Source organism: Phodopus roborovskii, unplaced genomic scaffold (genome assembly GCF_943737965.1).
Source record: "Phodopus roborovskii unplaced genomic scaffold, PHOROB, whole genome shotgun sequence".
NCBI classification, from domain to species: domain Eukaryota; kingdom Metazoa; phylum Chordata; class Mammalia; order Rodentia; family Cricetidae; genus Phodopus; species Phodopus roborovskii.
This window is the reverse complement of record NW_026126448.1, coordinates 17514947-17540501: the sequence shown is the minus strand read 5'-3', so window position 1 is coordinate 17540501 and position 25555 is coordinate 17514947. Positions and strand designations below refer to the sequence as shown.

Below are 25555 nucleotides of genomic sequence, written 5' to 3'. Positions count from 1 at the left end.
CAAGCCAAGGCATCTTTTCCTCTAACAATCCCCCTGGAACCAAGGGCATTACCTAGTTTTTTTTTTTTTTTGATTTTTTGAGACAGGGTTTCTGTGGCTTTGGAGGCTGTTCTGGAACTAGCTCTTGTAGACCAGGCTGGTCTCAAACTCACAGAGATCCGCCTGCCTCTGCCTCTGCCTCCCTAGTGCTGGGACTAAAGGTGTGTGCCACCACCGCCAGCCCTTACCTAGATTTTTATTAGTGGTTCTCAAACGATGTTTATAGGTGTTCAGTTAAAGTTCATTAAGTTAGACCCTAAATTAATGGGAGAAGAGAAGAGGGAAATGACCCATTGGAACCACACAGGTGCTACAACTTGCTTTCCAAATAAAAGCAAAAGCATCTGGGATGCAGAGATGGCCTCCCGGCCTCTGTGGCATGGTAAGAGGCTGGTCAGGCTCATCCCTTTCTCAGACCAGAGCCTCAGGGGCCAGCTATCCCCACCAGTATGGCTGTCCAGGGGGACAGAAACATCCCCAGACACTTCTGGCTTCTGTTCAATCACTTTAATGCTGTTACGGCAAATCTGTAAAAGGTTCAGGACAAACTTTTTTTTGTTCCTTTTTAATTATAAAACTAACAGCTGTTAGAATTTTTCCTTTTTTTTTTTTTTTTTCTTTTCCCAGCTACAAAATACTCTGGGGAGATGCATTATAATTTAAAATATATAATATTGCACAAACAACCAAAAGGTTAATTAAACTAAAATAATTACAAAGAGAAAACCCCATCCCATCAAAAAAAAAAAAAAAATTAGCATTCTCTCCATCCTAGCCCTTCACTGAAGGTTTGAAGTGCCCACCATTCACGGTGCCCCTGACAAGATCCCTTTAAATAAGTCACTGGTATATGCACCAGTGCGGAGAATCACTAGAATGGCGTCTGTGGAGCACCGGGTCTCTGTGTGGCCCTCACTGAGCCCCAGGCTGAATGTCTTCAGGAAGGAGGACTGTGCAGGAGACGGCCAAGTCTCAGGGTGCTTGCCCAGCACATCGCTTCAGGTGCAGAGGACTTGGGAGGAGCTGGCTTGCTGCTGGACTGTGGGTACTCTCTTCTGCTCACCACTTCATAGAGCTCATAGCTGGCTTATGTCCTAAGCTATGGGAGTCAAGGTAGGTACCTGCTCAGAGCAGGTATCCAACCAGGTAATACTCAGAAGGGCCTGAAGGTGGCTCCTCCCTTCTTGGGGAGGGAGGGAAATTGCAAGAGCAGACTCTTGCAGTGGCACAGCTAGGCTAAGGACTTGGGTGCATCTGACATGAACAAGCCCTGGGAAGATGTAGGGATATCCCAGTGTGGGCTAAAGGAGAGTCAAGGTTTGGTATTGAGATTCTGAACCCATAGGACCTTTCCAGGAGTGGAAAACGCTTGGGAGGGAGATTCCAGAGAGAGGCAAATTTCCCAGAGATGATTGCCTCTCATTCACTGGGACAGGAACCAAAATGCTGTCAAGGGCAGGAGCCATAGCCTTCCTTGTTAGCTTACTAGCTTATGGGATAGAATGCTTTATCTTGGCCTCCTCAGAGACCGGTGCTTCAGCTCTGGTCTGTGCAGAAGACAGCTACCCCAGGTTTCCCAGAAGGGGTCCCTAGAACAGTAGGGAAATGCAGGCTCTCCGGTGATGGGGTACAGGTCCTCCTTTTGGGTCATCCTAAGGTTGGCACAAGTCAGACTTCTGGATTTGTATTTAGAAAGGCTCTTCCAAGGTGTGAGCAGAAGGCCAGAAGGGAGCCACCAGAATCTGTACCGACTTCTGGATGGCAGAGGCCGTTTGGGGGGACATTCTCAGTGTCTTCCAAGGCTGGCTGAGATGAGCGAGCGAGGGAGGTGGGATGTGCTGTGAGTTGGGGAGCTGCTTGCTCCGGCTCCCCTCATTCCCAGTCCTCCCACTCAGCATCTTCCAGCTGCAAAGGTGAGAAGATAATGAGAGCACAAACACACTTAACTCCTCTGAGTCAAGCCCAGAGGCCCCCCCCCCCCCAAGCAAGGCTACCACTGGAATCTGCACAAGTGATCCCTAGCTTTAGGGAGTACACTGGAGAACACGTGCATACTACTGAAGGAGGGGCTTCCTTCCTTCGGCTTCCACCAACTAAACCCAGCTCTGCTGGATGGTCTGCTTGAACCGCTTCCTGCTGAGCAGACAAAGGCTATGTAAGCATCTTAAAGCCAAGCGCTGAGAGGGGCACTGTGGCTGTGAGCAGGGCAGCAGCATGCTGCAAGTGCTAACACAGCTAAAACTTGTTCTTTCGTCAATGTTAAAGGCGTCATGCAAGCTTTAGGGACTCTTTCTTCCTCCTGCTACATTTATGTTCTCTTTGCACAAGGTCTTCTCCAGGGGCTCTGCACCCTGACTTATCGCCCAAGCTTTGCTCTTGCCCTGTCTCTCATGGGCTGTTTTCAGCTGACTCTTGCTGCAGTGGGATTAAGCAGGAGGTTCTGTATGTTTGCTCATTCTTTCAGGGCTGGGGACCAAACTCGGAACCTCCTGTTGAACACATAGTCACATTCTCGGCCAAGCATATCAGGTTCTATAGAGAGCTAAAAGACAAACCAGCAAACCCTTAAGGACTAACAGGACATGAGGTCTTCTGTAATAGTGAGGAATAGGTCATTAATTCCCCAGCTTTTCAATATGAAAAACCAGGTCCTTCTCATTGAGCCTGGTGGTTCATGCCTAAGGCAAGAGAATTGACATAAATTCATGACCAACCTGGGATATAGTGAGTCATTGAGGGAAAACGGAAAGAAAAGGAGATCAGGGAGGAAGGAAGAGGGAAAAGAGAACAAGAGAGGAGAAAAGGAAATAGACTCAGATCCTATGTCTCTCTAACTCTGTTTTGTTTTGAGACAGAACCTCTTGTGTAGCCCTAGTTGTTCTAGAACTTGATATGTAACCAGGCTGTCCTTGAACTCAAACTCAGAGATCTGTGTGCCTCTGTCTCCTGAGCGGTGGAACTAATGGTGTGCACCATCATTTCTGGCTGGAACTGGGTCAACTCTTGATTTGGGAGGCAGCAAAGAATGAAAACAATGAAAGGTTCATTTAAACTGAATAGCAGGGATGGGTTTTATCTACTGGATGCCATCATGACAGGCAGGACCTTACAGTGTTTACATGATTTACCTTGCTAAAGCTTCAAAGCCAGCTAGTTTCAATCCTATATTTAGATGAGAAAAGAGGTTAAATGACTTGCTCTCAAAGGTCTTCTGTCTTCAAGGCCAGGAACCTGCTAAGGTCCTGTAAGTCACCAGACCAGGGTCAGGCTTCAGCATCTATACTATATCTTTCTCTATTTTAATCCAGGCCCAGGTCAGCCTGAATTTTCTGTGTACTCCCGACAGTAATCTCTGTGTCTTCCTGAGCACTGTGCTTATACTGGGAGTGTGTCAGCATGCTCGGCTCAGCATCTGTTTTCTTCTTGTTCCTTGGGTGACTGTGATACAGACCTAAGGTCAAGGGCTCATTCATGCATCCAGCCTAGGACTGAGCAGCAGCATCCCTTCCTGCAGGCATTAGCTCAGCTGGATGCAGGGAGCAACAGCAGGGCAGCAAGGTTTGTTGGGAAAGGACCAGAGCACTTACCTCCTCTGAGGCATCCACTTTGGAAAGTGCCATCTGCACTTCTTCTTCAGTCATGTCCAAGTCAAAGTCCTTCTCCCAATCCTCACTGATGTCCGTGCTTGAGCCTGGAATCATAACCACATGTAATAAGCACCCAGTGACAAGGAGTGTCTAAAGATGGTTAGTATGCACACTCGCTTGTGTGTGTATGCTGCCAATCTTTTTGTTTGCTTTTCGACATAGAGTTTCTATGTATCAGCTCTGGCTGTCCTGCAATATGCTTTGTAGACCAGGCTGGCCTCGAACACAGAGATCTGCCTGCTTCTGCTGCCCGAATGCTGGCAATCTTTAAGGGGGGGGATGACATAATATAACATCTTTTGAATAATGTTCAATTGGGCTCAATGATTTTACTTGTAGAATTCTTATGGGAAAACCCTGAAAGCAATAAAAAATTCAGCTTTGTAAGGGATATCACTCAGGAGTAACACACTTATACAAGACAACCAAGGTCTAGTTAAATCCCTAGTAACACACACACTCTTACACTTTGGGTTAGGGGTATAGCTCAGTGTTTGCCTATATCCACAAAGCCCTGGGTTCTGTCCCTAGGATTGCATAAAGCCAGGTGTGGGGACATCTGCTGGCTCTCTAGCACTTGGAAGGCAGAGGCAGTTTCTCCAGTAGTACTGGTAAACTGTCCATGATCCTATAAGTAGCTTCTTACCTAGGCTCTGGTAAGTACTCTTAATTTAACTTATGAATTCACATGAAAAACAGAGGGTAATGGGAGGTCATTATGACTAAAATACTTAGTACATATGCATAAAAATGCTATAACAGCAGTGGAGTTTCCTACCTCTTCTAAGTGCTAGGACTTTGAAACAGGTCTATTATGTAGCCCAGACTTAGCCTCAAACTCATAATCCTGCCTCAGTCTCTCAAGTGCTGGGATTGTAAGCCTGGAACCACCATCTAGATGACACACCTATATTATCCTATTTATAATTTTTTTGGGTTTTTTGTTTCTAGATAGGGTTTCTCTGTGTAGTCCTGGCTGTCCTGGAACTCACATAGACCAGACTAGCGTCAAACTCACAGAGAACTGTCTGCCTGTGTCCTGAATGCTGGAATCAAAGGTATGCATCACCACCATAAACAACCCCCACCCCCACAAGCCCTATTTATAATTTGTTGAGATGGGATCTGGCCTCAAAACTCACTATGTAGCTGAAGACCCTCCTTCCTCTACTTTTTTGTTTGTTTGTTTTTTGTTTTTCTAGACAGGGTTTCTCTGTGTAGCTTTGGAGCCTGTCCAGGAACTCACTCTGTAGACCAGACTGGCCTTGAACTCACAGAGATCCGCCTGCCTCTGCCTCCCAAGTGCTGGGACTAAAGGTGTGTGCTCCCAACACCCAGCTTTTCCTCTACTTTCTAAGTGTTGGGATTATAATGTGAGTATCTGTGCTTGGTTCATGCAGGTTTGAGGATCAAACCCAAGGCTTCCTGCAAGCGAGGCAAACTACCATGTTATTTAAATCACAGCCCTTTCTCTTCACTCTGCTCTTTTTTTCCATTGCATTTATTTTCTAATATATACTCAGGCTAACTATGTTTATTATTTAATAATAAAGAGTATAAACACAAGCTCCAAGAGGACAGGAATAGTTGTATTTTTTTCCTTCTACAGTCCCTGTTGCCTAGAATATCAAGTAGATACCTACATTCTAAGGCCTTTTATCTAAGTCAGCAGCTGGACAACTATTGCACATGGATCAAATCCAATCCACTGTTTCTATGGAACACAGAGGCCTGCAGAATGGCTCAGTGGATGCTTATTGTCAAGTCTAACAACCTAAGTTCAATCCCTAAAACTCACATGACAGCAAAGAGAACCAACTCACAAGTTATTCTCTCACTCCAAGCTTGTTCATGCATAGTTATGCATGCACACACCACACACACACACACACACACACACACACACACAAAATGGGGAGGGGTCATCTAGAGAGATGGCTCAGTGGTTAAGAACGTATACTGCTCTTGAAGAGAACTCAAGTTGTTTCCAGAACCCAAATCAAGCATCTTACAACTGCCAGTAACGCTAGCTCCAGGAGATCTCACCTACAAAGGCTGCACTCATGCTTACATGCACAAACCCAACTCTCTCTCTCTCTCTCAGGGCTGGAGAGATGGCTCAGTGGTTAAAAGCACTTATTACTCTTTTTTTTCCTTTTCAAGACAGGGTTTCTCTGTATTGCTTTGGAGCCTGTCCTGGAACTCACTATGTAGACCAGGCTGGCCTGGAACTCAGAGATCCACCTGTCTCTGCCTCCCGAGTGCTGGGATTAAAGGCGTGTCCACCAACGCCCAGCTGCACTTGTTACTCTTGCAGAGGACCTGATTCTTTTCTCAACATCCACAAGACATCTCACGACCTTCCGTAACTCCAGTTCCAGGGGATCCAACACTCCTCTCCTACCTCTAAGGGCACTAGACATATCTAGAACACTGACATACATGCAGGCGAACACACACACACACACACACACAATCTTTTAAATGATACATTCTGTTTTTTGGTGTTTTGAGACTGAGGCCCTGTTTCATAAGTAAGTTAAAAATACAAAACTTCAAAAAAAATTGTCTCAAAACCAAAAAATAAGCAACAAAAAAATTGGAACACATCCCTGTCCCTTGTTTAAATGTTGTCTTCAGGTGCTGTCTGTCATATAGTGGCTGCAGAGCTCAACAGTGTCAGCAGAGGGCCTATGGCTCAAAGAGCTCACAGTTAAGTATGACCTGACCCTGCTCAAAGTTTATCATCTGTTGCTTCGTGTGACTCTGCTCCAGTGCAACAACTGCTTTAACCATACTTGCACAATATTTCTTCTAGGCAATATTGAAACCATATATGTCAAAATTATCAGTAAGATGAACTGCAAAAATAGCTGTGCTGCTGTACATTCTACACAATGGTCTTTTCATGGTCTCTTTCCCACCACCCAGGGTAATTAATGTCTCAGAGCCTGGCACACCTGGGCTGATCATTATACCTACCGTGTAGTATTGAACAAATTATTCTGCACTGCAAATTATTTAAATATGCTGGAAAAAGATCTGGAAAGTAGCTCAGTTGCAAAAGCACTTAGCATGTACAAAGTCCTAGGTTCGATCCCCAGCACTGAAAACAAAAACCAGGTGTGGTGACATACCCTGTTATCTCAGCACTTAAGAGAAAGAGACAGGAAGGTCAGCCATTTCCATTCATCTTCAGCTACTTAGTGGGTTCAAAGCCAGCCTAGGACACAAAATCCAGTCTTAAACCACCATGTTTGCAAGGACCACTGCAGAACACAGATTCTTCCCTGCCCTGCATTTTGACTCAGCAGGCCAGCCGTAGCTCAGGATTCTGTGTTAGATATCCTGGTAAATTCTATAAAGACATGAGCTTGCTGTTTGAGAAACAACAGTGCCAATTACATGTTGAATGTAGTCAATATTTAACAAATGGAGAAGTACGGCCATATTTCTTTCAAAGGTCTTATCTCACATGTGGTCCCACTGCAAGTCAGAGCAGACCCACAGCCAAGATTCAAGTTCTGATCCTGTATCCAAAGCCTCCTTGTGCTGTGCCTTCAGGACACCCATCTGTTTGTCAGTGTGGCTTCCTGTGGGCCAAAGGCAGATTTCAGGCCAATTCCTCACGTGGCTGTGGCCATGACAGCCTCCCCTGATCTCTTGAACTTGATCCCTTCAGACTTAAAATGCGTTAGCATTGCCCAGAAATGGAAATGCATCAGCTGGGGGCATTTCACATCCACCTTCTAGGACAGCTGTCAACAGTCCTGAGTTATACACGACAGAATGAAGACTGTTGGCACAGATGTGAACCGCTCTGTCCTGTCACACAAGGGGCATGTTACAAGATAAGTCTAAGAATGTTAAGACTTCATGATGGAGTCTGTTTTGTTTTTCTAGGTAATTACTAACCTGAAGGCACTATCACCCACAGTTTTCTGCTTCCTCAGATAAATGGAGACTAAAAACAGGTTGCACAGGTAATGGTGAAGAAGGGCCTGTAGCTCAGGGCTATAGGCCACACACTCATCCCAACTCCCTTTCCTGTTCTTACTTGGAGCAAAGATCCAGCTGCCCACACATCCAGCCTGTGTCAACCTAGGCTGTGGTATGGGTTAAGAGGAAAAGGGAATCAGTACCCAAGTCTTTTTGTTTCCCTCTCCATCTTAGTGTTGCCGGGGATCAAATACAACTCCCATGCCCAGACCTCGGGGTTCTGGAGACAGGCCCGCTATGTAGCACAGCTGGCATAAAACGTCACCTTTTAAGATTTTCTTCTAGCACAGGAGAGGGATGACAAGAACAAAGAACATTCATGTACGTGTGCTGACACACACTTGTAAACCCAGAACTTGAAAGACAGAGGCAAGAGGATCAAGAGTTCAAGCAAAGCTCAGGCTGTATGTAAAGATGGCTCAGCAATTATGAATGTATACTGCTTTTGCTGTGGACCTTGGTTAATTTCCCAGCACTCACGTCAGGGACTTAAACAATCAGCTGACACTCCAGCTATAGGGGATCTGATACCCTATTATTTTGGCCTCTGCAGCTACCTGCATTCATGGACACATACACACACAGATAATCAAAAATAGTAAAAACCAAAGTGAAAGAAAACAAAACAGGGGTTCAGCAGTGAAGAGCACTTGCTGCGCTTGCAGAGGACCCGGGCTCAGATCCCAGAACCCACATAGCATCTCACAGCTGTCAATAAATTCAGTTTCCGGGGTGTCTGAGACACCAGGCATAGATGTGCTGCATAGACACACATGCAAACACACATAAGTAGAAATAAGTCTAAAATAATAATTTAAAAAAGTCATAAGGCAATGGTGACACACGCCTTTAATCCCAGCACTCAGGAGGCAGAGGCAGGTGGATCTCTGAGTTCAAGGCCAGCCTGGTCTACATAGAGTGAGTTCTAGGACATACATAAATCTCAAAAAAATAGTTTTTATTATTTGTGAAGTCCTGGGTTCAATTTCTAGTACCACCACACTCAAAAACTTTCCCTCCCTGTACTATTTCCATTGTTCTAGTCTAGTGCTAGTCCCTGGCTTCCCCTAACACATGTTTCAGGGGATATTATATCCAAGGCCGAGTGCATGGAAGGGTGTACAATAGTACGATTAAGAGCATTAGTGTTACTTCCCATATAATGTCAACTCTGTATAACCTCCAATTATTCTCTGATCACCTGCTTTGTAGCCCAATTCCAAATGGAACCATAATTCTTTTTTTCTGGTTTTTCGAGACAGGGTTGTTTCTCTGTGTAGTTTTGGAGGCTGTCCTGGAACTCAGAGATCCACCTGCCTCTGCCTCCTGAGTGCTGGGATTAAAGGTGTGTGCTACTGTGCCTGGCCTTACAGATTTATTTTTAATCATGTGTATTTGTATGTGTCTGTGGGTGGGTTTGTGCTTGTGAGTACAGTTACTCACAACGACCAGAAGAGGGCACCAGATACCTGGAACTGGAGTTACAGATGACTTAATCCTCCTGAGATGCGGGTGCTAGGAAATGAAGCCAGGTCCTCTGCAAGAGCAGTGTGTGCTGTCAACTGCTAAGCCACCTCTCCATCCCCACAAGCTGGTTCTTATTTTTTAAAGATTTATTTATTCGTATACTTTATGTGCATGAGTGTTTTACTTTATGTTGTATGTATGTATGTATGTACACACGTATGTATGTGTACCACATACATGTCTGGTGCCCAGAGGTCAGAAGAGGGAGTCAGATCTCTGGATCTGATTTCTGGTTGGTTGTGAGCTACCATGTAGGAATCAGTCCCATCCCTTACCTGAGATTTCACAGGGAATTGTTCTTATCTTTTTACTTTTTCTTCCCCACACAGGGTCTCATGTAGCCTAGGAAGACACTGAACTCATTCTCTTGCCTCTGCCTCCTCAGTACTAGGATTAGAGATGTGTACTAGCAGGCTCAGCTTGTTTCTTTCACATTTCTGGTCATTTTCTTTTTATTTTACCTGGCTAAACTTGAAATCTCATTACTCTCAACATTCGTGTAATCTGTACCTGCAACGAAGCAAGCAAATGTGGCTGGGCATAAGGACAAGGGTGCCAGGCCTGATGGCATATGGCTGTAATCCCATCACTTAGGAGGCAAAGGCAAAGGATCATGTTTTCAAGGCCAGGGGTGGGGAAAGGGCTAGGGGTGGTGAGGGCTTACTATTCTACCAGAGGTCCTGAGTTTAGACCCCAGTATCCATATCAGGTGGCTCACAAACACTTGTAACTTCAATTACAAGAGATATGATTACACCTTCTGACCTCCACGAGTACCTGAATGTACACAAGCATATACAATGATATAAACAAAAACTAAAACAAATCTTTGAAAAAGGAGGTGGAAGCTGGGTAGTAGTGGCACATGCCTTTAATCCCAAAATTGGCAAGCAGAGGCAGGTGGATCTCTGTGAGTTCAAAGCCAGCCAGGTCTACAAAGTGAGTTCCAGGACATACAGGACTGTTACACAGAGAAACCCTATCTCAAACAAATAAACAAAACACTTAGAGAATATAACCTATCATTATCACTATGTTGGTTAGTTTTTTGTTTTGTTTTTGCCTACTTGATACAGCTACAATCAGTGTCATCAAAGAAGAGGACACCTTAATGGAGAAACTGCCTTGCTTATGCAGGGCATTCAGTGGGCATTTTTTTGACTGATGATTGAAGTGGGAGGGCTCAGCCCACAGTGGATGGCAATATGGTGGGAAGGTGGTTCTTGGGTGTATGAGAAAACAGACTGAGCAAGCCAATAAGCAGCATCCTCCAATGCCTGTGTATCAGCTCCTGACTCCCGTTCTTGCCTTGAGCTCCTACCTTGTAGTAAGCATCACTTCCTTCTGTGATGGACTGGTTCCTGGACATATAAAATGAAATAAAACCTCCCCATTAAGTTACTTCTAGTCATGGCGTTTTTCACAGTAATAGAAAGCAATCTACCACCATTTCCCCTCAGCAGTTGCTCCCCTGAGTGAGGGCTATCTGAAACAATTTCCACTGAGAGAAGAGAAAGCAGTAACTTTTCTAAAGTTGCATGACTTATGAGTGCAGCTGGGGTTTATCATCAGACTGGAGCCTCTGCTCTGTAGCTGAGCCAGCTTAAGATGCTAAGTTCTCAACTGCTACTTAAGAACCTGCTTAGGCTGGGTTTGGAGGCACACACCTCTAATTCTAGCACTTGGGAGACAGAAGCAGATGGAGCTCTGTAAATCCCAGGCCAGCCTGGTCTATATAGCAAATTCCAGACCAGTCAGGAGTACACAATGAGACTCAGTCTCAAAATAAATAAATAAAAATATTTTTAAATAAAAATATTTAAAAAATACAAGTAAGCAAGAGAACCAGCTTTCCCACCATTCTGTTTTTCCCTAACCCAAGAAAAGTTTGGGAGGGAGGCTTCAGTCACAAACCCTTAACACGTCCCCTCAAGCTGGACTATGACTTCCCAGCACCTGCCCAACTCTCCACCTGTCTCCTTGATGAATCACTGCTGATGCTCAGAGTCCTCCTTTCTCTGAATGCCTCCAGTATCAAAACCTGTCCCATACTGCTCATGTTTCATCACAAAGGCTGTCCCTTCTGCCCCACCCCCCTCAGTGTCTCATAAAGAGCAGGCAGGAGCTCAATGGATGACGTCACTGAACAAAGTGTAACAGATGCACTGTGTTAGAGCCTGGAAACTTGGACGTTTCCGTCAGGGAGCAGGGTGGGGCTGTGGTGAGCCTATTTACCATCTCCTGCAGCTAACTGTCACAATGCTGCAGGCCAGATCTCACCTGAGGGGCAAGCTTTAGGGCAGCATGTTTGTCAAGGGGTGACAATCTGCAGCAGGGTCTTGGGAGACACAGAAAGCTGACAGCCGTACTTTTGCCTTTAATTCCTGGAGTTGAAAAAGTTGCTCTTTCACATAAACGCAGTCTCCAGTGCCAGACTCCATGATGCAGGGAGAGCTGAGGCCCTGCTGTTAAAGGTGGCTAGGGCTCTACAAGGGAGAAGACCTCTAAAAACACACAGGGATCCCCAGCAGAGGCAAAGCTCAATTGTTTAAAAGACTAGAAATGGGCTAAGTGTATGTAAGGGCATGACATAGACTCAAGGCAGACACAGACCTGGGTGTGAAGCTAGGCTTTCCACTCCTCAGTCATAATTAATTGGAAAATAGTTATTTTAACATGTCTAGATACCATTTTCCTCATCTGTAAAATGAAGACAAAAATATGGACCCGAGGAAAGGGAAACATTCAAAATCATGTGACCTTTAGCACTGGGCTATTATAAATTTCATTCTGTTGATTTTAAGAACTCTACCATGTTGGGCTGGTGATGATTCGTTCCTGTTATTTTACCACTTGGGAAGCTAAGGATCCAAGAGTTAAGGCCAGCCTGAACTACATAATGAGGTCCTGTCTCAAAAAGCTCAGAAGTTAAGAGCACTGGCTACTTAGAGGACCCGGGTTTGATTCTCAGCACCTACATGATGGCTCACAATGGCCTGTAACGTTAGTCCCAAGGGAGATCCAATGTTCTCCTGGACTCTGTGGGTACTCTGTGGTGGTTTGGATGTAACTGGCCCCCATAATCTCGTAGGGAGGGGCAGGCACTGTTAGGTGTGGCTTTGTTGGAGTGGGTATGACCTTGTTAGAGGAAGTGTGTTGCTGTGGGGGTGGGCTTTGAGGTTTCCTATGCTCAGGATATGCCCAGTCTTCCTGTGGCCTGCATATCAAGATGTAGGCAGCACTATGTCTGCCTGCACACTGCCATGCTCCCCACCATGAAGATAATGTACTGAACCCTGAAACTGTAAGGTTACACCCCAATTAAATGTTTTCTTTATCAGGGTTGCCATGGTCAAGTGGTGGCTGCACACACCTTTAATCTCAGCACTTGGGAGGCAGAGGTAGCAGATCTCTGTGAGTTTGAGGCCAGCCTGGTCTACAGAGTTCCAGGACAGCCAGGACTGTTTCACAGAGAAACCTTGTCACCGAAAAACAAAACAAAAAAAAAAAAAAACAAAAAAGAGTTGCCGTCGTCACGATGTTGCTTCTCAGAAATAAAAACCTAACTAAGACACACTATATATACATGGTGCAACACATTATACATGCAGATAAAACAACAAAAAGTTAAAGTCAAGCAAACAAAAAGACCCCAACAATTTCTAAATGCCTCTTTCATTCAAAGACCATAGAAATGTTAGCTAATAAAGTATGACTATATATATACATATATATGTATGTATATACATATATATGTATATATATCCCCCCATTATCATCGATGAAATGTAAGTGCTCCTATGCTGTATAAACTGGACAAAGTACCCAGACACAATACATAGACACACATGCATGGAGGCAGCTCTTGCTTGCCCTGCTCATTTAGCCCCCTGTATGTAAGCCTCCAGACCTACCTTTCTTGCCATTGTTGGAGGGTGTCGACTTTCCACTATCTGAGTTCAGCTCGAATACTCGTAAGTCTGTGGGCGCCTCCTCTCTCAGGGTGTCTACTCTGGCTGGAGGCCTGGGCTCTGGGCCGCTGGCTCGGCCGGCAGGGGTGAGAGGCTTGGAGGGAACTGGGGGTGGAGGTCCGGTTTCACCCTCATCCTCAGCCAGACTCTGTTCTTCTAAAGATGCCTCAAGTAGCTTTTGGGACAGGTCTTTGGGCAGCAATGGTGCCTCTGGTGCAGCAGCAGGGTTGGCAATCTGTGTCACGAGGGAAATGCTCTCGCTGCTCTCTGATGGAGTCACCTCTGCAGGTGGTTCCACTGGAGTGTCTTCACAAGGGCTCTGGGGGCCAGGTCCATCTTCAGGGGATGTGGAGGTTTTGGTCTCTTTTGGAATCTTTGCCTCTTTTGGAGATGGTGCAATGCCTTCGAGCTCCTCTATAGAGAGAAACGCAGGGGAAAGGGGGAGTGCAACCTAGTCAGACCTAAGACAGCCTTGGAATGTGCACATGCTGTCGTGTTTACTACAATGAAGACTAGTCTGTATCTCAGTGCTACTGCAGCACGGGTACTTTTGCAGGTATTCCCCGACAGTCAGCCTCACTTATACAGAGGCCGAGCTGGACTCCAGCAACACAGCCTGTGATGGTCTAAGACAGCTGAAAGCCAAGGCCTGGAGGTGGATCTGCTCTGGGTTCAGGCTAGACTCTATTTCATCCTATGCAAGCCACCTCACTGTTGAGAAGGGACACTGGCTACCCACACAACAAGCTCTTAGTGGAGGTTGAACATATGGTGTAAGTATTTAACACATCCTGACCTACAGTCTTGTCTCTTTTATTTTGAGACAGGGTCTTGCTATGTAACCCTGACTGACCTAGACCCCACTATGTAGACCAGGCTAGCCTTGAACTCATAGGCAATTGCCTTCCTCTGCCTCTGGAGTATTAGGCACTTGAGCCACAATCCTGCAGTCTTATGTAGAAGGGGGCTGGGGAGAGAGACTCTAGATGTTCAGTGCATTCCTCAGTAACTATGCAATTGCAGGTTCATATGTGACATGGCAACCTGTTCCAACTGGCATATGTGATTTCTTATCCAAACTTTAGGTCTCACGAGAACTTTGTGACAGCTCCTTGTCAGCGTTTATGGCTTAGCATGCATGCAATATCATTTCCTAATTTTCCAGGGATGCCATGTCTTCTCAGGCATTCTAGAGTACACAGATAAGCCTGTCACCTGCCCACCTCATTTCAAGGCCTCTTACCTTCTTCCTCTTCCCACCTAGGCTCCTCAGAGATGCTCTGGTCAGCCCGCTGCTTCAGGGCATCTCTCCGGGCTTGCTCCTGAGGGTGGGAAAATAATGACCAGGGGGTTAGGGCACCCTCCTCTCAGGTCCTGACCGTGACCCTAGAACCCCTGGCACCCCCAGAAAGGACTACAGTCTTCAACTCTTTCTTGCCTTGACAAAAATCTAGCCTGCATCCCCCAGGGCTGAGTCAGGGGGTTTCCCCCATTAATCCAGCATACCTGTTCAAGCTGGTGAACTTTATAGAAATACCGGTGCCAGAATTCTGAATGGGAAACAGCTGCTGGGACCTGGAGGGAGAGGAAATGGAGGTGAAAACTTGGGAATGATGTATAGAGTCCTATCAGTCTGCTCCCAGCCACTCTAGAGTGTGGACATAGGAAGTGGCTTACAGTACTTGTCAAAGCCCCTCTACCCTACTCTAATTTCAACCAGACCCACCTTCCAGACCCACCTTGGCCAAGGAAGGAGAATAGAACTGCCATAGACCTGCTGGTCTTTCCACTTCTCACCATTCTGACTGCCAGGAGCCTGGCAGATCAGCTTCTTCCTGGCAGCTTCTCTGCTCAGCACATGGTCCATCTGGCTGTATAGGGCCTCCCACTACACATGTCCCTCCCACTTCCCAATACCTCAGGCTGGGAGCCAGCTGAGGTCCTGCTGGCTGGGCCCTCACCATCTTGGTGTAGAGGGCCCGGATGGAGGGGCTGCCTACAAGGAGCTCTGAGATCTCCCCCTTCTTCTCCTCCAAGCAGAATTGGGAAAGCCAGGCGTCAAACAACTCCGGGGGCCCTGCAGAGGGACAGACACTGATGGTCAGTTCCCTGTGTCTAGGGAAAGAACACTGGGACTAGAGAAAACACTTAAGCCTGGACTGGAACAGTAAAGAAAGCTTACGGGTTGTTTTCAAAGCCATTTTATACAAGGGGTAAAGAGTCAGGCAAGGTTGGATGGGTTCTTCCAAGATCAGGAGCTCTAGAAAGGACCAGTCTCCACGGTCTCCTATCTCTGCTGCCACTTCAGTCCTCTGCGCTGGCTACTGAACAGCTTTGCTTAATGTAGAGCCACACTGTCAGAGCCCACGGCTGCACCTCTGTCCACCCTTATACCATGTGACCAGGGCTCTCTTCCCCCTTTTTGCTCCTTTCCTCCTCTGAATGTCTAGGTCTGCCTTTCCCTCACTTTGTGTTTTCTCATGAGTCTCCCTTAAGCCATTTTGGCCTCCTCTGACAATTCCTATTTCTTTGCAACCCAGAACACACCCTAGGCTCCAGATCCAACTGCTGTCATGAGACAAGCTCCTGTCTGCGCCCACTCAGCTACTGCTGGAAACCCGGAATATATCCCAGCTCCTTCCTGCCCACCCACCCTGCTTCTACTTCTTCTGACTCTCCTGTTGCACACTTCTCTCTCCATCCAGCCTGCTTCTCCTAGGCTCTGGCCTCACCTCTGACATGGGGTCCCTAGGCATCCCGCATCCCTACGTTACTTTCCCATCTTTGTCCCACCCTTTACAACAAGGCCTCATGGGCTACTTTACATAGTGCAAAACATGATCACTTTGAGCATCAAGACTCTTCAACAGTCCTCTACAATGTGAACTTTTAAAGGCAGGGTCCACAGAAAATCTTAGGAGATCAAAGAATTCCCACACTCATACATACACACAAACACATACATATATATATATGTATACTTATGTTTTTGTTTTTTTGAGCCAGTGTCTCACTACATGGCCCTGGTTAGCCTGGAACTTGCTATGGACCATGATGGCCTCAAATTCACAGAGATCTGTCCACCTCTACCACCCACCCAAGTTACAGGATTAATAAAGCGTGTACCACTATGCCTGGTCTTAAACATAATTTGATAGAGAAAGGGCTCATCGTTTCCATCAGGGTTTTGATTTGGTTTGTTTTTACTTTTCTGGTATTGGAGATTAAGCCTAGGGCCTTGTATATATGCTAGGCACATAGCCCAAGTCCTTTTTGTTTTTACTTTGGTACGAAGTTTTGCTAAATTACCCAAGTTGGCTTTGAACTCATCACATAGCTCAGCCTAGTCCCAATCTTTCAATTATTCTGCTTCAGCCTCCAAGTACCTGGTATTTTAGGAGTATACTATTGTATCTGCCTGTCAAAAGATTTTTAATGGCTCTGTGACTAAAGAAAAGTCTAGAACCATTACCATGAGTCTTTCATGACCAAACACAAACTGCTTACTCTGACACAAAGCCCTCCCCAACTGGCTCCCTGGCTGCTGCCTTCACCTCCTCATTTAATTCAGTGTCACCAAATGGGCTCTCTGTTCTTGCCTGAATAACCTTCCACTCCTAACATTACTGCTAGGCTCCACTGCCCACATTCTGCAGAAAGAGTCAATCCACTCTTTACTCCCTCTGCTTGACTCCTTGACTCCCACCTCTCTCTTTGCAGCCTGGTTCTGAAGGAATGGGCAGTTTGAAGGCTTAACTCACTTCTGATCTCTAGTTTGTTTTTAGCATGGGAGAGGGGCAGCAGGGATGGCAGACAGCTGACCAGAGAGGACAAGGGATCATAAGAGCAAAGCCTCTTCAAGAGACAGAGTTAGGGTTAAAATACTTGAGATTCAGGGAGGAAGGGAACAATAACCTACTGCATAGAGTATAAGGCAATACAGGTCCTACTCTGTTTCCAGTATGTAGGACTACTTGGCCTCCTTCATGTGGAATAGAGACCCTACAGGCCATATCTTCTCCATCTTCCTGCCCCACAAGCTCACTCCCACTGCTGCCCCCTCACCATCGGGTTCGTTGCAGTAAGTTGCCGGATCTGATTGTAGACTGTAGAGGCGAGCCTGTAAGCAACAGAGAAAATTCCCTCTGTACACAGTATCAAACCAGCCACAACAGCTTCCCCCTTGTTGGTCACCAAACTCCAAGTCACTTATTAATGATCACAGTGGCACTCAGCTAGCCCCTAGAACTAAGGCCCTCAGAAAAAAAATCTCTTACCCAATATTCCAACCCTGAGAACTAAGAAAATACAGTAAGTAGGTTAAATAAAATTATATATAGAACTTTTGAAATATGTAAAATTTTTAAAATGTCAAATGAAATTATGCTAATAAAGTCCAAATTTAAGAGAAAATTGTGAGATAATGTAATTAATTATCCCCAAATTGAAATCCAACAAGGCTGAGCATGGTAATGAACACCTTTATTAACCCAGCACTCAAGAAGCAGAGACAGGCAGATCTCTAAGTTTTAGGTCAGCCTGATCTAAATTCTGAGTTTAAATCCAACCAGTATTATATAGTGAGATTATGCCTCTAAATAAATAAATAAATAGTTTGAAAAATCCATCAACAATGCTGGGAAGTGATAGCACAGACCCTTAGTCCCTACACTTGGGTCTATAAAATGAGTTCCAGGACAGGCAGGGCTACACAGAGAAACCTTGTTTTGAAAAACCAAAACAGCAACAACAACAAATCCATCAACAATAACCAGGCATAGTGGTACATACTTTTAATCCCAGCAAAGACAGAGGTAGGTGGATCTCTTGAGTTTAAGGTTAGCCTAGTCTGTAGACTGAGTTTCAGTATAGCCAGGGTTATATGGAGAAATCCTGTCTTGAGAAACCAAATAATGATGATGACTATGATAACAATCCCATCAATAATTAATACCTTGCATTGAGATGTGGTTCTGTGGTGGAACACTTGTTTAGCATGTATAAAGCCAACATAGCAGGGAACAAAGTTAGGCCCAGCACAAGAGAAAAGAAAAAGTACATTTTAGAGTCACTCTACCAAATAAATGCACTGTAAGGCCATGCTTCACTAGGGCCACAGGAAACCCAATTTCAGCTGATAAACAGAAAGGCCCTGCTTCCTCACACCACACAGAGCACAGCTGTCTGCATGGGAACTTCAGCAACTGAGTTTAGTGGTGAGTCACTGTGATAACTTAGATTTTTATCATTTAAAATCCCAACGCTCTAGCATGTTAGTAAATAGTGCCAGTAATGCAAGTTTGGAATGGCAATCCAACGTGATAAGGTGCAACAAAGGCCTGATTGCCATGATATGACCCTGTGAATTCATGAAACAGGAGACAGTTGCTCTTCATGGGTTCTGACTGGTGCATTTATTTCTAGTGGAAATTAGTCCTGAAGAAACCAAATATGAAACAAATTATGCCCCAAAGATGTTCTTCTCAGGGTCCTTGCTATGGCTGAAAGCAGAAAGGAATCCAAATGCAAAGCACCAGAAAGTGACTGAACAAATAATGGTTTATGCCCATGTGTAAGGGTTTAAAGGCACTGAAAAGTGGTTAGGAACCCCCAAAACACAAAACAAAACCCAACCAAACAAACAAAAACCCAAGTAATTATCCTCTTTATTATTTTTACTTACTTATGGCTTTTCAAGACAGGGTTTCTCTGTGTTGCAGCTCTGGCCCTCCTGGAACTCCATTTGTAGACCAGGCTGACTCAAACTCAGAAATCTGCTTGCCTCTGCTTCTGAGTGCTGGGATCCACTACCACCTGTATTTTTTTTTTTTTTTTAAGACAGGATTTCTCTGTGTAATACCCCTGGCTGCCCTAGAAGTCACTCTGTAGACCAGGCTGGTCTCACACTCACAGAGATCCACCTGCCTCTGCCTCTCAAGTGCTGAGATTAAAGGTGTGTGCCACCACTGGCCTTCTTTTTTATTGATGTTCTCCAACTATACAATTTTGTTTATATTTTTAGCCTGAACACATATATACTACTTTAGTGATAAAAGGTTGGTAGGCAAAGCTTCGAATCTCTAGCAAAGGCTGTCAGCAAATACCTTGGTGCCATCATATGGCTCAGCTGTGCCGGAGGGTGTGCCCATCAGGGTGATGACATCGCAGTCGATGGTTTTGTCTGGTGAGGGGGCAAAGGTGTCTGAGATCACCCCTAAGAAGTCAGATAACCCCTTCTTCATTTTTTCTGTTGCCCCTGAGGAGCCTTCAGTCTGCAGAGAAAACCAAAGAAAGGAAGACAGTGTCCTAGGAGCAGGTTGAACTCTGGGGTCTAGAAGGTAAAGAAAGCATCAGGAGAGAGGAGTACTATGAGGGTGTGAGACATGCTTAAACTCCTCCTCCCCATCTCAGTCTGGAGGAGCAGGTAGGTAGAGCCCTCCAGTCCCAGCTGGGGATGTTGAACAGGGCCAAGGTAGGTATGAAGAGAGCTTCAACTGATTGTTGCATCAAGGCAAACTAGGCTGATCAATAGTTGGCAGGAGAGCTAGGGATGGCTCAGTTAGAAGTGCTTACTGTGCAAGCATGAGGACCTGAGTTCAAGCCTACATACTCATGTAACAAGCCAGGCGTGGTGACAGAGCTATGGAGGCAAAGTCTAGCCTGACTGACAAGCTTCAGGCCCAGTGAGACACTGTCTCAAAAAACAAAGTGGTGGTTACACAACACCCAACCTTGTCCTTTGGTTTCTAGATGCAGGTGAACTGCACATATTTTCAAGCCCACACAAACATGTATGAATGTACACATTTACACTTACACACACACACACAATCCTGCTATATATAGCCCAGGCAGACCTAAAATTTTTTATGTAACCAAGGCTGACCTAAATTTAAAAATCTTCCAGCCTCAACCTGCCAAGTGTTGGGATTACAGGTGTATACTGGCATTATCTCTTTTAAAAAATAATAAATAAAAGAACTTAGTGTGTGTATGTGTGTGGGTACATGTGAGCGGGTGCTCTCTATGGAGGCTACACAAACTATTCACCTGAGAGGAGGGAGCCTCTGTAAGAACAGGCTGTAAGAAGACTGAAGGGCTTTTCTTTCTTTTTTTTCCAGGTGAGCCTTGAACTAATAGAGATCTGTCTCCAGAGTGCTGAGTGCTGGCGTTAAAGGTGTGGGCCACCACCATTCAGCCTTTAGGACATCTCTCTCAATATCTCTCTCAATCTGTCTCCTTTTCTTTTCTTTCTTTCTTCTTCTTCTTTTTTTTTTTTTTCTTTCTTTCTTTCTTTCTTTTTTTTTTTGATTTACCAAAGAAAGGGTTTCTCTGTGTTGCTCTGTAGACCAGGGTGGCCTTGAACTCACAGAGATCCACCTGCCTCTGTCTCCCCAGTGCTGGCATCAAAGGTGGGTACCACTACTACCTGGACCTCACACTTGAAATCTCTAAGATTACACTCAAATTTTTAAAATTTAATATTATTGTGTGATTCGTGTCTGTATGCAGCATGGTAAACACATGGAAGTCAGAGGTCAGAGGACAACGCCTTTAATCACAGCACTTGGAAGGCAGATGCAGGCAGACCTCTGTGAGTTTGAGGCCACCCTGGTCTACAAAGTGAGTTCCAGGACAGCCAGGGTTACTCAGGGAAAACCTGTCCCCAAAAACCAAAAGGGGGAAAAAAAAAAGCATTCGGGGCTGACAAGATGGTTTGATGGCCTGGAATCAGATAACTCCCACATGTTGTCTTCTAACTTGGCACATACTTGCACACACAAACACATAAGCCACACACACACACACACATATTTTTTAAATGATATGATATTCAGTTGATTTTTTTTGTTTTGTTGTGTTTTTGTTTTTTTTGAGACAAGGTTTCTCTGTGTCACCCTGGCTGTCCTAGAACTTACTCTGTAGCCCAGACTGACTGGCCTCAAACTCAGATTCACCTGCCTCTGTCTCCTGAGCACTAGGACTAAAGGCATAAACAACCACTGCCTGGCTAGTTTTTGTTTTTTTTAAAGAAAATACAGATAGAGGTCTAATAACAATTTAACGATAGTTAAATTAACTATAGTTACCTTCAAGGGAAGGGATTTTGGGTATCTCTAGGCTAGACTTTTGTTTTATACACACATACAACACATATTTGTTTACCTGTTTTCTACAATGCATGATTTTGTTAATGGAAAACATCTGCTAAAATGCTATAGGCGTGGAAAAACTATCTATGGCTTATTTGCTTGACAAACAATTCCTTCAAAATATTCCTATCTCCACACAGGGGAAAGCAATCACCTAATGAGGGCAAAGCTGGGGGTCCCCACCAGGGTCCCAGGGCAGGCCAGACTGTGAGGGTGGCCCCTCAAGGTGGGTAGTACTCACTGCCAGCTTCTCCTTGACCACACTGGCTGTGGCTGCTATGGTGCAGGCCGTGTCGTGCTGTACCACCTGGGTAAATTCTGTCAGGTCCCGCTTCATGAACTCCAAAGCTTCAGTGGACTATGGAAAACAGAAAAATGACAAAGCTAGCAGGTTCCATCACCCCATGTGTCTGGGAAACGTTCCCAAGAGCCGGGACTTGGGAATAATACTTACTTGTCCCAGTTCACCACCAGGGACTACCTGGCAGCAGAGAGGGAAACCCCTGCTATTTAGCATAAGGACCAAAGTTTTAGCCCAGGCACTCATAACTATGTCCCCAGGAGTGAGCCACATGTAGTCATTGTTTTTCTCCTATCAAATGACCTCAAAAGCAGAGTGGCGAAGTGGAAGAAGACACACACTTTTTCTAAACACTTCCAAAACAGACATGTTTTAAATCCTACCTGCTTGAAATGTCCAATAATATGATAAAATGTATATGGTTTGTTAATTCTTAATTAAAAATATTTTTGAGACAGTGTCTTACTTTATTCCTGGCTGACCTGGAACTCACTATACAGACCAGGCTGACTTGACAGAGAGCCACCTGCCTCTGTCTTCCAAGTGCTGGGATTATGGCTACCACCACACTCCTGCAATATATATGTATGTGACTTTTCTTTTTTTATTCCAAGGAAGGATGGATTCTCCCACCAGTCTTCTGAAACAGTTCCACTGTCCCAGATTCTGTCTATCAAGTTTCTTTGGACTGAATGATATCTGCTCCTGTTTAACCAACCTGTTCAGCGCTAGCTTGAGCCAGCTGATCTTCAGCTGCCTGCTATGTCTGTCTTGCTTATATCATGCTCACCCCACTCTGCAAATCCTTTCATTTTACATGGATCAATCACAGGAAATTTTGTTTTGTCTTGAGCTTTCACTATGTTGGCTGATCTTTCCACCTCTGCCTCCCTTCCAAGTGCTACATGTCACGCTCAGATTACAGATCTGCACCATCATGCCCAGCCAAAGCATGGGTTTTTGTTTGTTTTTTTTCAAGACAGGGTTTCTCTGTGTTGCTGTCCTGGAATTCACTCTGTAGACCAAGCTGGCCTTGAACTCAGAGATCCACCTGCCTCTGCCTCCCAAGTGTTGGGATTAAAGGCGTGTACCAACACGCCTGGCTCCCCCTGGGATGGGCCTGCCTCTTTTTATTGGCTTGACATGACTGTGAATGGGACAATGAGGACCTACTAAAGGGTTGAAGCAGGTGGGACACAATGAGATTTTCATTTCTGTTTATTTTACTTTTGAGACAGAGTTTCTCCATGTAGCTCTGGCTGTTTACTAAATAAAATGTAATTATTATTTACTTATTTATTGGTTTTTCTAGACAAGGTTTCTCTGTGTAGCCCTGGCTGTCCTGGAACTTGTTCTGTAGACCAGGCTGGCTTGGAACTCACTCATGCCTCTGCCTCTGGAGTGCTGGGTTAAAGCTGTGCACCATCTTTTTATTTTTAATATGTCTCTCTAGTGACTGGCATAGTTTCAGGTACTCAGTCAAGGTGAGAACAGGATATCTGGGTAGTTGTCCAGTAAGTGACAGGAATAATCCCCAAGGAGAGGTGATCCATAGTAAGAGTCTGCAGAGTAGATTCAGTTGTGAGCTAAGGACAAAGATCCCCAGAGCTCCATCCTTAAAGGGCATCGGAGAAACATGAGCTCAATCGAGTAAAGTTTTAAAAGGGGACAGACAAGGAGGGCACTTGTGTCAACTGCTGTAGAAAGTTCCAGAAAGATAAGGGCTAAAACTACCCAGTGGGGCTGGCAAGTGAGCAACGAGTGTGACTACAGATAAGTGTATAGTGGTGGCTTCAGGGGTGGGTGAGAGTGAATTGAGATCAAGCTTAGTGACCTCATGTTTTAAAATCCGTGAGCCTGTTTAACAAAAACTTTTGAGGGAAGAGTTACTGAAGTCAAGGGGAAGAGAAAAATAAGAAAATGAAAAGGTTTGTTGGGGAGTGCCCAGACTGCTAGACTGGAACAAGAGGCAATTATGCCTTCTCTAACACTGTGCCTGTGCATTGACTTGGATGGATAGTACAGATGCTCGAACAGGAGGCTCATGACAGGAGCAGAGGAAGACAGATTATAGGGCCCTCCCAAAGTTGTAGGCTCTGGGGCAATGTATGCTAAGGGAGCAGGGAAGTGACTGATCCAAAGGGAGCCAGGATGGGAAGCAAACGAAGGAAAGCAGCAAAAGAGCAAGAAAAGGTAGAACGGGGAAAAATGGTGATGGTGACTATGTTTTACCTACAGTACTTAATAAAAAGAGTGAATGCTTGTATAGTAAATTGCTACATATGGTTCTTAGTGTTCTGTATATCATTCAATCCTCATGACAACCAATTAGACAGGAATTATTTCACTTTACAGGTGAGGAAATAAAACCTAGAAAGGTTAAAAGACTTGCCAAAGCCAAATGTGTAGTCCCAGCACTCCAGAGGCACGTAGATCTCTGTGAGTTTGAGACCATCCTGGTCTACATAGGAGACCCTGTCTCAAAACAAACCAAACCAACAAAAAAATAACTAGCCCAAGTTCCCATAAATGTAAGGAACTAAAGGGAGAAACTAAGTCTTCTTGTTCTGAGATGAGCCTTGACACACACAGGAAGCCCTTGAGTAGCACCTGCGAATGAACACTACACTTTCTTTGCAGGAGCATGCAACTTTGAGATTCAGAGTAAACTTTAGTGTAAAGACCTCCCTCTTCATCTTTAACAAAACAGCTCAGGAGATGCTCAACTGTGCTGGGCCGTAGTTAGAGAGACTACCCAGGTCAGGGAGAGAACAAAGTTGTTTTTGCTCCCAAGTACTGGGCTGACTGAGGATCAGAAGCCTCTTGGAGTCTGCCCTAAAGCAGGACTCACTTCATTTGTTTGAGGTAAATAGTAATTAGCTTTCCCACAACTTAGTTGGGCTGGTTTAAAAAAAAAAAAAAAAAAAAAAAAACCATGGGACAGTACAGAGTACCCACTGGCACTGCCTACTACAGGGACAAGCATTACTTACTTCCCGGGGATTACGTAGCAGCAATTTCCCAGGTCTTCACTCTCTGGCCATCAATCCATCCCTCTGCAGACCACTCACTCAGGCAGGCAGGGCTCAACAGGCACCAGTGTGTACGGCAACCCTCATCTCTACCTGGGTTCCTACTTCTTACCTTCTTTGCTACGCCTTCCCTGGCTCACGACTCCCTAGCCTAGACAAGATGTTAGGTACTTTCTTCACAGTATTAACAACAGTAACTACGAGGCTATTTTGTCTGACAGCCTCCCCACCGTACTAAGCTGTCTCAAGAGACCTTCCGTGTCTGTTTGGCTAAGGTTTGTACCCTCCCAACCTGACTCGAGAGTAGCGATTATCATATATTCTAATATTTACACTGCTGTGAGAGTAAGGTGTTGTTTGTGGTGGTGTTTCATCCTTTTCTCCCAAAAGGCCTCACAGAGGCTCGAAAAGCCCAGGCAGGGCTAGCTGGATCCGGTTGCAAGGAGACGGCGCAGAGCCCTGCCGAGGCAAGGGTGCTGGTCCTGCTTACCTTTTCTTTGACTGCCTGGTAACTCTGCTGCAGCCAGCTCCGCCACCACCCCACGTCCTCCCTGAGGAAGACAGACACATCTGCAGGCCCTGCAGTATGACTCCTGCCCACCCTCTGCTGCGGCCGGCGGGTGAGGCTTCACGGGCCCCTTCCCCACCCCCTCGCACCACGCCTCCACTCTGCCCTCTCAGCTCGGTCCGCACCCGCCCCGGCAGCCTGTCCCTTACAGGGACCCTGGCCCACTACCCCAGCCCTGGGAGAACGCAAGCCCCAACGCCAGAGAGGAACGACAGGCTCACCCTTCCGCCATCTTGCCTACATGACATCACCACTATTTACCGACCTTTGACTTCCGACACGGCACCGCCCCCTCAGGCTCCGCCCCCAAGCGCATTC

At 45.5% G+C, this 25555-nt stretch overlaps 1 protein-coding gene across 1 annotated transcript; it reads right to left on the bottom strand.

The window, feature by feature from the left end:
- Nucleotides 1-531: 531 nt before the first annotated feature.
- Nucleotides 532-25555, bottom strand: Bsdc1 (BSD domain containing 1). The gene is made up of 11 exons (XM_051188894.1): nucleotides 25459-25555; nucleotides 25160-25220; nucleotides 21578-21694; nucleotides 19288-19455; nucleotides 17249-17303; nucleotides 15145-15260; nucleotides 14690-14758; nucleotides 14427-14505; nucleotides 13127-13597; nucleotides 3627-3730; nucleotides 532-1944 (listed from the first exon to the last, which is right to left on the bottom strand). The coding sequence occupies exons 1-11, from the start codon at nucleotides 25467-25469 to the stop codon at nucleotides 1912-1914; spliced, it is 1284 nt and encodes a 427-aa protein (XP_051044851.1). The 5' UTR covers nucleotides 25470-25555; the 3' UTR covers nucleotides 532-1911.

Excerpts from the sequence above, each read along its gene's own strand:
- Bsdc1 (XM_051188894.1), bottom strand. Across the intron at positions 17,304-19,287 it reads AGCCATATGATGGCACCAAG|GCTCGCCTCTACAGTCTACA; the intron begins GTATTTGCTGAC and ends TGTTGCTTACAG. Across the intron at positions 15,261-17,248 it reads TTACTGCAACGAACCCGATG|GGCCCCCGGAGTTGTTTGAC; the intron begins GTGAGGGGGCAG and ends GTCCCTCTGCAG.